A 16,219-nucleotide genomic window follows, 5' to 3' on the forward strand; every position below is an offset into this window, starting at 1 on the left:
GTAACTGCAGTAACAGTACAGCACGTTTAACTCAGAGAGCATAGTCTTCAGATTCTCAGTATGCCAATGTGAATCTTAGATGATCATTAAATAATAAAAGTAGAAAATAAAAACATGGTTTACTGCATGTGAACTTTATACACAGAAGTTGTTATTGTGGTTATTTTGATTGTGGTAACATTAAATTACATCTTTGGGTGGATTCATTATGGTGTTATTAGAATACTTTCAATTTATACCTACTGAGTATCAAATGGTATCTCATAACCATAAAATAACATCTGAAATAAAGTAGCTATGAAGTATTAGTTCTTTACTAACAGTGATGTTATTTCATTTTTAGATATTTTACTTTATTAAAAACCAAGAGCTTTAGGGAAAGCATCCTTTGTGGTTGAGAATTGAGTGGTTTCTGACACTGAACTTCTGTTTCCACTATAGACTTAATGTATCATCTTAAAGCAAACAGTGAAAGGATAAAATTCTCTACTAGGCTTCTTGTGAGCTAGTAATAAGTTGCTATGATTTCTAGAGAGTTCCTAACCTGACCATAAAAGAAATCTTGAGACACTGTAAGGTGTCTGATCAAACACACTGCAATTACATTGTACTACACAAATATGTTTGCTAACGCTGTGGTTTGGTCCTAGTACCTGATAATACGATGACAAAACCATCAGCTTCTGAGCATAGTAGAGAAAAAGAGAAGAAAGTTAAATTATAAGTAGTAATGTTAAAGTCTCTAATGTTTATAATTTTCTGCTTTTATACTTTGTTTATTTTGTTCTGAGTTTCTGACCTGTGTCATTTTCCTTCACTCTGAAGAACTTCTTTTAACATTTCTTGCAAGGCAAATCTACAACAAATTCGCTCACATTTTTATTAGCCCGAGTAAGTCTTTATTTCTCTGTCACTTTTGAAGGATAATTTCACAGAACACCGAATACTATGTTTGTGGGGTTTTTTTTTTTAACAATTTTAAATATTTGAAATGCTTATATAAGTTTCTAAGAAGAAACTTATAATGCTTCTTGCTTATATAAGTTTCTAAGAAGTTAAATATAATTTCTTATATATTTTGTTCCACTGTAGGTTTTTTTCCTGCTTTCGCTTCTTTCAGGAATTTTTTTCTTTATTTTCTGTAGTTTAAAAATGATATGACTAGGTATAGGGTTTTTTTGTTTTGTTTTGTTTTTAGTATTTATCCTGCTTAGTTCTCAGCTTTGAGCACCTTTGATTTGGTGTCCGGCATTAATTTGGAAAACTTCTCAGCCATTATAGCTTCAGATATTTCATCTTTTGTTAGTCTTCCATTATTCCCAACACTCGTATGTTAACACCTTTTGTAGTTGTCCCACTTAGACGTTCTGTTTTTCTTTCTTTTTATTTTTTTCAGTCTTTTTGTTTTTCCATTTTGGAAATTTCTATTACCCTATTCTTAAGCTCAGAGATTCTTTCCTCAGTCACATCCAGTCTACTAATGATACCATTAAAGGCATTCTTTTTTGTTACAGTGTTACCACACTTTAATTATATTGGTGCTGCCAAATCCTACCTATCGATAATAGCATTTTTTCTTACGTTTTCTAAAACTTGACTTTAAGATACTTTTTACTTATTATTACATCATAGCTATATTTTGGATACCTTAAATAATTTTATCTTATTATTATTTGCAACATACAACAGAACATGTATGCTATAGTACAGTGGGGTCCCCAACTTCTTTGGCACCAGGGACTGGTTTCATGGAAGATGGGGGTGAGGGTGTTGGGGGACAGGAGGTGGAGCTCAGGCATCAGGCCAGCTTCACTTGCAGCCCAGTTCCTAACAGACTGTGGACCGGTACCAGTCCGTGGCCTTGGGATTGGGTACCCTTGGTATAAATTTTATTTATTTATTTAATTTTATTAAAATTTTAAATATACTTTATTAATTTAGTGATATGATTTATTGATAACTATTACAGTTCCCTATTTTTCTCCCCTTTATTCCCATCCGCCCTGCACCCTGCCTCCCACAAGCATTCCCTACCTCAGTTTATGTCCATGGATTGTACATTATAAGTTCTTTCGTTTATCCATTTTCCACACTATTCTTAACTTCCCTCTATTTTGTACATAACATTTATGCTTTTTATTCCCTGTACCTTTTCCACCACTCTCCCTCCTCGCCCTCCTCCCCCTTCCTGCTAATAACCCTCCATGTGGTATTCATTTCTGTGATTCTGTTCCTGTTCAGTTGTTTGCTTAGTCTGTTTTTGTTTTATGTTCAGTTGTTAATAGTTGTGAGTTTGTCATCATTTTACTGATCATATTTTTGATCATCTTCTTTTACTTAGATAAGTTCCTTTAACATTTCATATAATAAGGGCTTGGAGATGATGAATCCATTAACTTGACCTTATCTGGGAAGCACTTTACCTGCTTTTCCAGTCTAAATGATAGTTTTGTTGGATAGCGTAATCTTGGATGTAGTTCCTTACCTTTCATGACTTCAAATATTCCTTTCAGTCCCCTTCTTGCCTGAAAGTTTTCTTTTGAGAAATCAGCTGATAGTCTCATGGAAACTGCTTTGTAGGTAACTGTCTCCTTATCTCTTGCTGCTTTTAAGATTCTCTCTTTATCTTTCATCATAACTTAATTATGATGTGTCTTGGTGTTTTCCTCCTTGGGTCCAATTTCTCTGGAACTCTGGGCTTCCTTGACTTCCTAGAAGTAAGTCTATTTCCTTTGCCAGATTGGGGAAGTTTTTCTTCATCATTTGTTCAAATAAGTTTTTAGTTTTTTGCTCTCCTCTTCTTTTGGCACCCCTGTGATTGAGATGTTGGAATGTTCATAGTTGTTCCAGAGGTTCCTAAACCTCCTCATTTTTTTGAATTCTTCTTTCTTCATTCTCTTCCGGTTGAGTGTTTATTTCTTCCTTCTGCTCCAAATAGTTGATTTGAGTCCCAGTTTCCTTCCCATCACGGTTGGTTCCCTGTACTTTTTCCTTTATTTCACTTTTCATAGCCTTCACTTCTCCCTCTATTTTGCAACCATACTCAACCATTTCTGTGAGCATCCTGATTACCAGTGTTTTAACTCAGTATCTGATAGGTTGGCTATCTTTTCATTGCTGTGTTCTATTTTTGGGTCTTTGATCTGTTCTTTCATTCAAGCCATATTTTTGGTCTCCATGGGCATGGTACATGGTAAGGGACTTAGGTATTTGCCAGGGTTAGCCAACCCACGTCATTACATTGTGACACTGTATGTGAAGGAGGGGGTCCAAGAGAAAGAACAGTGCTACTTGCTCGGCTCTTGGCCGGGTTTTCAATTATTTTCCTCACTACCCACAAGCAAATTGGGTTATTCTGGTACTGATTCCTGGGTAGGTGGGTTTGTGTATATTCTAGGACCCTGTGGGTCTCTCCAACAAACACTCTTGGAAAGCTTAGAGTTTATCTTGCTGTCAAAATCCCCACAGGTTTTTAGAGTCAGAGGTTTTGAGGCTTTATTTCCCTGCACTGGCACCCTGGGTTGTGTGGTCTGTGTCACTCCCCAGTTGTTCCTCCCAGTTTATCTCTTCACAAATGTGAGACCTCCTGCTCCACCAGCCGCTGCCTTGCCACGAGTCCTCTCTGCCCCAGCTGCCTGACTCTGCCCCTCCTACAGGTCTGGATGAATGTTTCTTCTTTAACTCCTTGGTTGTCGGACTCCTATACAGTTCGATTTTTTGGCAGTTCTGGTTATGTTTTGTTTTTAAATTTGTTGTCCTTCTTTGGTTGTGTGAGGAGTCAAAGTGTATGTACCTATGCCTCCATCTTATCCAGAAATCCCTGGTTTTGAACAAAGGTATAAATCAGCAATTTTCAGCCCTTTTTATCTCATGGTACACATAAACTAATTACTAAAATTCTGTGGCACGCCAAAAAATATATTTTGCTGATCTGACAAAATATAGGTATAATTTTGATTCATTCACACCAGACGGCTATTGTTGTGTTGGTTGTTGTCATTTTTAATTTGAGAGTCTAGCAGGAGTGTCCAACCTTTTAGTATGTCTGGGCCTAACTGGAAGGAGGATAGTTGTTTTGGGCCACACATTAAATACACAAACACTAACAAAAACTGATGAGCAAAGAAAAGGTTTTAAGTAAATTTACGATTTGGTGTTGGGCCACATTCACAGCCATCCTGGGCTACATGTGGCCCACGGGAAGCGGGTCGAACACCGTGAAGGGGAAAAGAGGTCAGTGCCTGTGACTAAGTTGTCAGGTATTGCATGTTTTAAACATTCTTGCAGCACACCAGAGTGCTATGGCATACTGGTTGAAATTATTGCTATAAATTATAGTTTGTGTATGAATATTTTTGTTTAACATTTATCTTATAGTGTTACAGGCAAGCCTTGTTAGAAATCAGGTATGTTTTTTCATTTAATTAAAAAAAATTTTTATCCTCACCCAAGGGCATTTTTTCACTGTTGGGAGAGGGGGAGGGGGAGAGAGAGAGGGAGAGGAGCTATGAGAGATAAACATTTATGGGTTGCCTGTATACTCCCCATCTTGGGATTAAACCTGCAGCCTGGGTATGTGCCCTGACTGGGAATCAAACACTTGTCCTTTTGGTCTACAGGCTGATCCAACTGACTGAGCCATATAGGCCAGCAAGAGATTTTTTTCATTTTAGAAAAACTTTTCAGGAAGGAGTAATCTGATACATACCCGTTTGCTTAACTGCCACTCATTTGGGGAATCTATTTATAGTTCTCTGGTATTAATCTGGAGGTGTATATATAAATTCTTTATATACATAAATAAAGAGAGCAACAAATATGTTTTGTTGTAGAAACTAAGTAGCCTTTAGAGTGGCCATGAGACAGTTTTCAGGGTAACTTTAGGGTGCGGCTTCTCCCTTCTCGGTAAACCAGGCTGTTTAAAGGCCATCACATTGCCTTGTTGCTACAGTGATTGCTAAGGAGGGATAAGGACAAAACTGTTCCAAACTTCTTATCTTCTTGAGGTTTGATTTTGATAATTTAAAATGTTGAATTATGCAATGTGGTAAAGAAAGGAGGTCTGTTAGTTTACTGTCTCTGCATAGACCAGTATTTGAGGCTATCCACAGTCTTCCTTCAGTTAAAAACTGAATTTTGTCAGCTGTTACAATATGGCAGCATTGGGCAAATGCAGCAATGGACATGATTTAATAGCTGGAAGTAGTACCTTTTTGAAATAGGCTCTGTCTCTGAATTTATTGGTGACAATGCCCAAGCTTATGTGCAAGTTATAATGGGATAAAACATAATACCTAGATATTTTTAGTTTATCTTTGTTTTAGAGGATTGCACAAATTAAAGGATTGTTTTAGAGGTTTTTTTGAAACTCATAATCCTTTAGTCTATGTTTTTAGATATACTCATCTAACACTAAAAAAACCTTAATTTTTATTTTACAAAGAGATCTGTAAAAATGGTTGTAAGTTTGAATGAGAATTTTCACTTGTTACTGTAATGTCACTCATAGAAATGTATAGAAAATTAATACCTTTTATGGATATTTAACTCTAAAATTTTAAGTATTATTCTGGTAAGAATTTCAGGAAGATTTCTCATTTACATGGTTTGGTGCTTTGGTGTATCTGTCCTTGAGTTTTCTCTTAATACGTGTCAAAATAAAAATAGGTCAGTTTTTATGTTTACAGTTATGAGCAAAGAAGAATATTACCTGAATTCAGTCTTTGTAGCTCTCACTAATACAGGAAGGTAGTTCTTGCCGTACTATACAGAAGAGTTACCTCTAAAAGTATCTTTCCACACACTGATGTGTGGAACAGTTTAAGTACTGCCTTTATGAGATTTGAGAATAAAGGGATATAAGACAGTTCTTACAGTGATCAGCTGTTTTGCTTTTTTCTGGTTTATGAGAAAACCTATGAGATACCAACTATAGGCCATTCATGTCTGAAATGTTGAAATCCATCTAGACTAGTCAACTCTCTTTGGAGTAGTTGGTAAGGTTTAGGACATTGATATTCCTCATTCATGTAAGTTTGACCCATTGATGTAAGTAGGAGCAAAAGAGCAGACTTTCCTTTAGAGCAGAGTTTCTTAACCTATGTTCTGGTAAGAAATTTGTTTTACATTATGATCCAGTCCAGCTTACATGCACTCACACATGCACAAGTGTGCAAAACCAATCATTAATACTTTGTGCAGTGCATTGTGTGTTCTGTTTCATTTTCTAATGCCAGAATTGAATTCTATAAAATAGATTTCAAAACCCAGTGATGGGCACACCTGCAGTTTGATAAACTCTGTTTAGGCTGTTCCCTTATTCCTACCTTCAGTTTTCTCTTTACCCTGCACAACTATATATGTGTTCTCTATTACATAGTTTCCTATGAAATGGTTGATAAACATCTCTATAAATTATGGTGCAATGGAAATCTAAGGAAGAAGAGGAACTCTTAGGACACATAGATGTGTGGTCATCTCTGCAGTAGTTCTGCACATCTACCTGTCTACATAGCTGCTCTGTGTGTAGGAGCTCGGAGGGCGGGAGTCAGGACTGGTAGAGGCCTTGGCTTTCTTCTCCAGACAGAGAATGGGTAATTTCATACTCCCAAGTATTTAAAAAGGTGATTCCAATTTGGTGGGGGAAATAAGTCAAACCAGAATTTGAATTTTTAAAAAGAAATCCTTTTAGGCTTAAGAAATTCTAGATTCTTAGACTAGAGAAGATAAATAGGAGGGACTCCTTCACCAGTTTGATTTTTGTCCCATGCTTCTTTCCATGGAATAATATTCAGTAAAATACTATATCAAAAAGAATTCCAATTTGAGGGACATAAAATAAGTTTTAGTTATTCTATCCTTAATTGGTGTATAATATCTGAATTTCAGTTAATGTGAAGAATGAACACATGTAGCAAGTTTATTTAAATTTATTTGCATCTTTCAGGCTTCCTCATTTTAAATTAAATCATTGATTAGATTTTAAGTTGCCTCTAAACATAAGACACTTCAATCCTAATATCCAGAGTATTAGGCAGGGATGTGACAAACGGAGACTTGCCCCATGGTGCCGTTAGGATCCTGCCCAGGAGTTATTTGAAATTGGCAAGCTCACAGCCACTTAATTCTCATTATCTTCCAGATTTGAGTGTTTATAGTAACACAACCAGTCCAGTTTTTAAAAAAGTGTAGGGGGGAGGAAGGTCTAGCAGCTGTAGTGTTAATTTGAAAAGAATTACTTACCTTGTTATTATAAACTATACTTTCTCTAATATTTAGCTGAGCAAGGTAAATCTTATCTATACTAGAGGTTGGAAAGGAAAAGAATATGAAATGGATTATGTAGCTACAGGTTGATAATTTTGTATTTCAGAAGGTTAGTAAAGAATTGATATCTGCAGTGGTAGGTTAATTGGTTAAAAAATAATTCTGAGGGAGACAGTAGTGATTAAAAACAAGTAAGGGTTGATATTTTTTTAGGAATTACATATCTGTATAGCTTAAAAATGAACTCAACTAACTTAATAATTCTTTAAGTAGTTTTAGAATAAATTATCTTGTAGCAGTGGTTTGAGAAAGGAATGAGTGAAGGAATGTTTTATTTTCTTGGTTATAGAGAGATAAGTTTTTGAGTTGAAAACCATATATATATATATATATATATATATATATATTTAACATTTTAAACTTTATTTTTAGAGAGGGTGGATAGGGAGAAAGAAAGGGAGGGAAACATTGATGTGGGAGAGAAACATAGATTGGACTGCCTCTCACAAATGCCCAAACCAGGGACTGAGCCTGCAGCCTAGGCATGTGCCTTGACGGGGAACTGAACCAGTGACCTTTAGCTTTCCGGGGGGGCGATGTCCAGCCAACTGAGCCACATTGGTCTGGACAGATAATGGGGTTTTTAAAATCATTTTTATACAGCAGTTTTCATATGTATGAGAAAGAGAGAGATGGTTTGAAATGTGTAACTGTGACTTGGGCTTCTGAAAACTAGAAGGCTATTATATTTAAAATGTAACTGATGGTGTAGACTTGGGGAAAACATTATCAAATAACATTAAGCTTTTCTTGGTGCATTGTTGTCTTACGTGTCAGCAGTGTAGGTGAGGGGAGTAAACTGTGCTCCTAAAAACTGCAAGGCCTGCCCCCCACTGCTAATAGGTGCACCTTAACAGTGGCTAGCAAATAATACCAAATGCAGTTCATGAAGTGTGATTTCACATAGATGAATTAAATGGTTAAGAACAATTATATTAGGATTAAATTTATATATTCACTATTTTGAGGTCCTAATATGTAAGGTTTGTCACTATGAGCTCAATAATCATGTTAACTTGTTTTTCATATAATAATAAATGATTAAGGCTTCATTATACTATCAAAATTATGTACAATTGGGGCTTTAAAGTCTTGATTGGTTTACTTAAGAAAAATTAATAAAACTGTTTATTTACTTTAAAGCTGCAGAAGAAAGAAGATCAGCAATTAGAGCCTAAAAAAAGCACCAGCCCTAAAAAACCTGCAGAGCCCACTGTTGATCTTTTAGGACTCGGTAAGTAACGAAAAGCCTCAGTCACCATTAGTTACAGAGCAGTTGGAAGCTTTGCTTCAAATTAATATAATGACTCCATTGTCAGTATGCTAAAAGATATCTGCTAACTGAATTTGAAAATGGTATGATTACTTTGCTTAGTTCCTACAAAAAAAGGAAGTGTTTAATAAGGGAGACAGTTAGTCTCTGTCAGCACTGTCTTCACTGAAAGCCAAGTAATAAGTTCCTTGGGGAAGGAAAAGATATCAAAGTAATCTTCAAAGGCTTGGCAGACTGTGACAGTTCAAAATGTAAAGAGTAGATTCATTCTCTTTCTCTGTCTCTCCCTGTCTGTCTAATTTTGTCTGTGTTTGTGTGGCGGTGGGGGTGTCTCTTAGCAAAATAAGTCTGGGGCAACCTTATTGTAAAATATGCCAGTTTAAAGAAAATTTAGTTTTAGTTAACTGAACCAATATGCTTTATACTTACACCTACTAGCTAGATTCATTTATACCTGATGACAATAGAGCTCATTTTAATTTCATGTCATGTTTAGTCTCATCACCAATAGGTGTGTGTTGTCTCCTTGGTAAGTAAACAGGCTTTTTCATTCGAGAATTGCTTGTACCTTGCTTATCTACTGATACTGGTGATTCGTTTTACATTTTTCTTCTCTTTTCTCTAAAATAGCTTGGTAAATGGTTATTTTTAGTAATATCTGAGCCTTCCAGCAGTAATTAATTTAAACATGTTTTTAGAGAAAGAGTGAAGGAAAAGAATGAAAGATAGCTGAAGGGGGAGAGTTGAACTTCATACACTGCTTTTCTTGATCTTAGTTCTTACTGAGTAAATTGTTTTCTCTGTGAAGAATTACAGTCGAATATTTTATTCATTTCTTAAGAAGCTGTATAACAGTCAAATATACACCTTGGTGTTAAAAATCTCCTATGATGGTAAAACTAAGCTCTATTTTAAAAACTGTAATTTTGAAAATAGAGCTTCAGTCCAGGGCTCTAAATATAATTATGTTGAATTCTAGTCCTCATAATTGCTGTATTTTATTTCCTTTGCTGTGAGAGAAAAAAAAAGATTGACTACAAAAGTAAGAAAAAAATCTAACTGAAACTATATGCATCTTTGTCTTCATTGCAGCATTTTCTTCCCAGTCTGGGTGCCTGGTTTATTAGTTTATAACTAACTTAGGAATATAAGATATAAACCAGACCTGACTCTTCCTATAGACCGATTCACTGATTGAACAAGTATTTGTTAAGTGTCTTTTATGTGTCCAGGCACCAGAGTAGGAACTAGGGAGATAGCTATGAAAGAAAGCAAATAAAAATACCTGAGCTCTTGGAGTTTTCATTCTATCTGAGGAGACAGTGAGTAAATAACAGTTCAGTAAAATATGTCATAGATCATATATGGTAGGTGCTATAGATAAAAGAAAAAATGAGTGGCTGTAATTTGAAATAGGGTTAGGGATAGGGGTGTTCACTGAGATATCATTGGAGCAAAGACCTGGAGAAGTTACAGGTATCTGGGAATGTGGTGAAGGAACATTCTAAGTGGAAAGACTCTGCGGTAGCAGCTTTACTTCATGAGCGCCGGGACTGGCAACGAGGAGAGTGTGGCTAGAGGGGAATGATCTGGGGAAGGGGGGTGACAGTGGAGAGAACAAAGGGGTGAGGAGGGGCAGACAGATTGTGACTTTGGCTTTTATTCCAAGTGTTCTGGAGATATATTAAAGGGGTTTGAGCAAAGAAGTATATCACCTGACTTTTGTTTTTAAAGTATTATAGCTACAGTGTTAGGAATAGATTGTAGCAGAGGAAGGTCAGAATCAGCGAAACCAGTAAGAAAACTATCACAAGAGTACAGGTGAGAGATGAGGATGGCTTAGAGCAGGCGCTGGCATTGGGGGCTATAAGAATTCCAGTTCTGGATATATTTTAAAGATAGTGCCAATAGGATTTGCTGACCAATTGAAATGATAGGATATTTGCCTTCGGGAATAAACCTGTAGAACAGGCAAATCTGATGATTTAGGACAAGAAAAATTGTTGTAGCAAAGAGGGGGATGGGATCTAGTAGACAAATGGATTGCGACTGGCCTTAGATATCAGCTGTTATTGGAATAATGGTGCATAGCAAATAAGCTCCCCAGCGCTCGACTTACATCAGTAAACATTTCTCTCACTCTCAGGTCCGTGATGGGGTCAACTAGGGCATCTCTGCTAGAACTTCATTTGATATGTTTTCTACCTTTCTTATAGGAATAAATGTTTCCTTGCCTTCTTGATCTCAAAGCCAGTTCCACTTCAGGGTTTGGCGATGGCAGCTCGCTCACTCTCCTCTTCTGGTATCAGTTTCTGTGACAGTCAGCTATTGCTGCCCGTTCTACCTACTAACTCCAAAATCTAAGTGGCTTGCGTATCAGTTCCCATTTCTTTCTGTTGCTCAGGGTCTATGTGTCTTCTGAGACAGCTCTCTTTCGACAGTGGGAGAACTTCAGGAAACATTGTCTCAGGGGAGAACTAGGTTCATTTAGGGCATGGAAGTGAAGGGACTGTTAGAAGAAGAGGTCAAGGATATATAGAGGATATTCCTGGTCACAGACAGTTTTAGATCATACACTGGGAGAGTTCCAAAGGTAGGAGGGGTGGGCGATGGGGTCAGAAAGAGAGATATCTTGCTGATGGAGTTTTAGCCACAAGAAACTGGGAGTGTCTTACCCAGAACACATATAGCTCTTCACTCATGCTGGTTATCAATATCCCAAATTCTTTAAAAAAATATTTTCAGGCATTTTTGAAAGCGGCGATAAATACGAAATTTGACAAGTTCGTGAAAGTCTAGGAGACCACAGAATCACAGGTCCCTTTCAGCTGAAAACATACAGTGCTCCTAAATCAGTTTGATTATCAGGGACCACCTTGGGCAGCAGACTGTTTTTCTGGTCTTAAGCATGCCACTTTCCCTGATGGGACTCTGGCTTCCCCCTGTAAACGGAAACATGGTTGGAGTAGAAAGCAGTATGATTTATGCTCATGCAAAATTGACAGCATATCTCCATATGAGTGAGACCAGAATAGGCATTAACTTAAAACATTTTCAGAAGAATACAGAGAAAACCCCTACATAATTTAATTCACTTTGAATAGTCTCATAATAGGGTAATAATTAAGGTCATTTTTTAGTGTAGTCATGTACTGCATAACAACCTTATGGTTGACAATGGACCATATTTATAATAGAGTCCCATAAGATTATAATGGAGCTGAAAAAATTCAATGGCCTAGTGACTTCGTAGCCTTGGTACTGTCTTAGCGCAGTGCATTGCTTGCATGTTTGCGGTGTGAACAAATCAACTGCATGGCCAGTTATATAAAAGTGTACCACATGCAATTACAGTAGTAAGCTACACCACCTAGATTTGTGTAAATACACTCTGTGTTTGCACAATAGTGAAATCGCCTAACAACACATTTTTCTTTGTTAAGAGGCATATAACTATAATTCGACCTTCCTTTTAAAGGAGTCTTTGGTGAGATGATGTTCTTTTCTTCAGTCTGGTGACTCAAGCTAAACCCGCTTTCTTCATATCACCTTTCCTGATCTATTCCCCATCCCAGGGACAAACGTAAATGCTCTCTATATACTTTTTAGCCAGGATCAGCATTGTTTTTCTGAAAAGGACCAGATATTTTGGCTTTGCAGACCATATAGTCTCTGTTTTGATTATCCAGGTCTCCTATTGTATGTAAGTAGACCTAAACAAATATATAAACAAATTATTATGGCTGTATTTCAATAAACTTTAAAAATAGGCAGCAGGCTATAGTTTGCTGACCTCTGCTTTATGTTCCTGATTATACCTGTGAGAATTACTTCATATTTAGGTGTTAATTTCTGTTTAAATCTTGCAGAAATACTATTTATTCAGTCCAATACCAGAAATGGGGACAGATACTTGATTATTACCTACCCTCTATCTAGCCTTGGATATAACCTAAAAGCTCCGGACCCTTCTTGACTAAGGAGAAAACTGAACAATCCCTGAATGCTCTAGACTCAAATCAGACTTCAGAGACAGGCACATCTTGACTTGAATAGGTTCTTCATTAGTTAGAATTTAAAGCTTCTCGGGCCTATAGGGGTGGAATTTTTATGTCTTCTACCTGTGTAGTTATACTAGGACTAGGAATTTATTCCATTAGGCTAGCTCATTCTTTGTTGTATTTTACTTAGTTTTTATGTGATTAAAAACTGACAGACTGCTTAGGAATTGGTTAGGATCATCTCCCAGACTAATGATACTTTAATTAATCAGTATTTTTTTTGGTAGGAGACCCTGTCTGAGAATAAAATCTTAAAGGGTGAGCATATGCTCCAAATGTAAGTCTTGGAAAAAAAACTCATAAATTGCTGGTGTAAACTCATAAACATGACCTTACAAGTTTCACTTCAGTCTTTCATCAGAGGCGGAAAGCCCTCCTGTGGGGCTTCTGTCCTGTTGCCAGCCATGCACGGCAAGTGTGCTGCACAGCAGCCTGGCCCATCCCAGGAGACTTACTTTCTGGCCAGCATTCTTTCTGTTACGTACAGGGGAAATAATGTGACTAGGTGGGCCAAAGAAGGTTTCAGAGAGGACCACATCCTCTCAGTGCTCTGGAAGGCATCTCACAAAGAGTTAAGTATGATTTTGGTAATGAAAAGCTAGCTCAGGGCATGTTCACTGTGTAAATAAAATTGTCTGTTCTTATGCTTACTCACTTTAATCTAGGGTAGTTTCTGCTTAACATATCTGAACATGTCATGTATTATTCTAAATATTGAACTGTATACAGGCACTTCTCTTTTTATTGTCTTTCTCAGATATTGCTTTTTTTGTTGTTGTTAAACAAATTGAATGTTTGGGGCAACCTTGCATCGAGCAAGTCCCTTAGTACCATTTTTCTAACAGCATTTACTCACTTCGTGTCTCTCATATTTTGGTCACTCTGGCAATCTTTTACATTTTTTTCATTATTGTATTTGTTATGGTGATCTGTGACCAGTGGTCTTGGATGTTACTGTAATTGTTGTGGGCCTCCACAAACCATGCCCATATAAGATGGCAAACATAATCCATAAATGTTGTGTGTTCTGACTGCTCCACCGACCAGCCAACCCCCATCTCTTACTCTTCAGGGGCCTCCCAATTCCCCGAGACACGACAATATTGAAAGTAGGCCAACTAATAACTCTACACTGGCCTCTAAGTATTCAAACAAAAGGAAGAGTCATATGACTTTCACTTTAAATCAAAAGCTAGAAATGATTAAACTTAGTGGAGAAGGCACGTGAAAAGCCAAGACAGGCCAAAAGCTAGGCATTTGCACCAGTTAGCCAAGTTGTGAATGCAAAGGAAAAGTTCCTGAAGGAAAATTACTATGCTGCTCCAGGGAACATATGAGTGACAAGAAAGCGAAACTGCTTTATTGCCAATATGGAAAAAGTTCTAGCGATCTGGATAGATCAAACCAGCCACCACAGTCCCTTAAGCCAGAGCCTAATCCAGAGCAAGGCCCTAACTCTCTTCAGTTCTGTGAAGACTGTGAGAGGTGAGAAAGCTACAGAGAAGAGTTTGAAGCTAGGAGAGGTTGGTTCATGAGGTTTAAGAAAAGGCCATCTCTGTAAGTGCAAAGTAAAGCAGCAAGTGCTGATGGAGAAGCTGCAGCAAGTCATCCAGAAGATCTAGCTAAGATACAATGAATAAGGATGGCTACACTGAACAACATGTTTTCATTGTAGACAAAACAGCCTTACATTGGAAGAAGATGCCACCTAAGACTTTCATAGCTAGAGAGAAGTCGGTGAGTGCTTGACTTTAAAGCTTCAAAGGACAGGCTGACTGTAGTGATATAGGTTAATGAGCCTGGTGAAGCCACTGCTCACTTACCATTCTGAAAATTTTAGGGCCATTAAGAATGATGCTAACTCTGTTCTGCCTGTGCTCTATAAATGGCGCAGCAAAGCCCGGATGACAGCACATCTGTTTACAACATGGTTAACTGAATTTTTTTTGGTGTGTCTTTTTTTTTGAAAAAAAAATAAATTTTATTGATTATGCTATTACACTTGTCCCTTTTTCCTCCCCTTTATTCCCCTCAGCCTGCACCCTGCCCCAACTGGCATTCCCTCCCTTCTCCCATTAGTTCATGTCTGTGGGTCATACTTGTAAGTTATTTGGCTTCTCCATTTCTTGTACTGTTATTAACCTCCCCCTGTTTATTCTGTACCTGCCATTTATGCTTCTTAATCACTGTACCTTTCCCCCCATTCTCTCTCCTCCCCTTTACCTGCTGATAACCCTGCATGTGATCTCCATTTCTGTGATTCTGTTCCTATTCTAGTTGTTTGCTTAGTTTGTTTTTGTTTTTAGGTTCAGTTTTTGATAATTGTGATTTTGTTGTCATTTTACTGTTTGTATTTTTTATCTTCTTTTACTTAGATAAGTTCCTTTAACATTTCATATAAGGGCTTGGTGATGATGAACTCCTTTAACTTGACCTTATCTGGGAAACACTTTATCTGCCCTTCCATTCTAAATGATTGCTTTGTTGGATAGGGTAATCTTGGATGGTAGGTCCTTGCCTTTCATGATTTTTGAATACTTCTTTCCAGGCCCTTCTTGCCTGTAAAGTTTCTTTTGAGAAATCAGCTGATATTCTTATGGGCACTCCTTTGTAGGGTACCTCTCTCCTTTCTTCTTGCTGCCTTTAAGATTCTCTCCTTATCTTCCATCTTGGGTAACTTAATCACGATGTGTCTTGTGATGTGTTTCCTTGGGTGCAACTTCTTTGGGACACTCTTGAGCTTCCTGGACTTCCTGGAAGTCTTACTTCCTTTGCCAGATTTGGGAAGTTCTCCTTCATCATGTTTTCAAGTAAGTTGTCTATTTCTTGCTCTTCCTCTTGTCGTTTTGGCATCCCTATAATTCAGATGTTGGAACGCTTACAATTGTTCTGGAAATTCCTAAGCCTCTCCTCATCTTTTTGAATTCTTATTTCTTCATTCTCTTCTGGTTGAATGTTTATTTTTTCCTTCTGCTCTAGGTTGTTGATTTGTTTCCCAATTTCCTTCCCTTCACTGTTGGTTCCCTGTACATTTTCCTTTACTTCACTTTGCATATCCTTCACTTCTTCCTCTATTTTGCAACCATACTCAACCATTTCTGTGAACATCCTGATTACCAGTGTGTTTAACTCTACATCTGATAGGTTGGCTATCTTTTCATTGCTATGTTCTGTGTTTGGAGCTTTGATCTGTTCTTTGATTTGGGCCTTTTTTTTTTTTTTTTTTTTTGTCTCATTGGGTCTGTTATGTAGTAAAGGAGGGGTAGAGCCTTAGATATTCACCATGGTGGGGCAACTCGCAGCTGTGTTGTGGCACTGTATGTGCAGAGTGGATATTGTAGCAAGTATGAACACATCAGTCTCACTGTATATCTCCATCAGAGGTCTTGGTCAACCAGGGGCATTGTCAGTGGGCAGTAATATTTTGAAAGAAATCTTTTTTTTCCTGAGCTGTAGGTGTCAACAGTGGGCTTAAAATACTCAGTTAACCTAACATGGGCCCTGATGTCAGGTTAACAATATTTTAAGCCCGGTATTTTAAGCCTGCTGTCCGTTGGTT

General features: G+C 37.4%; 1 protein-coding gene across 3 annotated transcripts in view; it reads left to right on the forward strand.

The window, feature by feature from the left end:
- The window catches only part of SMAP1 (small ArfGAP 1), a 151,982-nt gene that overhangs the window by 114,250 nt on the left and 21,513 nt on the right, over positions 1-16,219 (forward strand). For all 3 annotated transcript variants that reach the window (XM_037158696.2, XM_037158699.2, XM_053663998.1), the window contains one exon: positions 8,470-8,560. In XM_037158696.2, coding sequence (XP_037014591.2) covers positions 8,470-8,560 — 91 coding nt within the window. The remainder of the gene's footprint in view (positions 1-8,469; positions 8,561-16,219) is intronic.

This window comes from Artibeus jamaicensis, unplaced genomic scaffold (assembly GCF_021234435.1).
Source record: "Artibeus jamaicensis isolate MK-2021 breed Jamaican fruit bat unplaced genomic scaffold, CSHL_Jam_final contig_1127, whole genome shotgun sequence".
NCBI classification, from domain to species: Eukaryota; Metazoa; Chordata; class Mammalia; order Chiroptera; family Phyllostomidae; genus Artibeus; species Artibeus jamaicensis.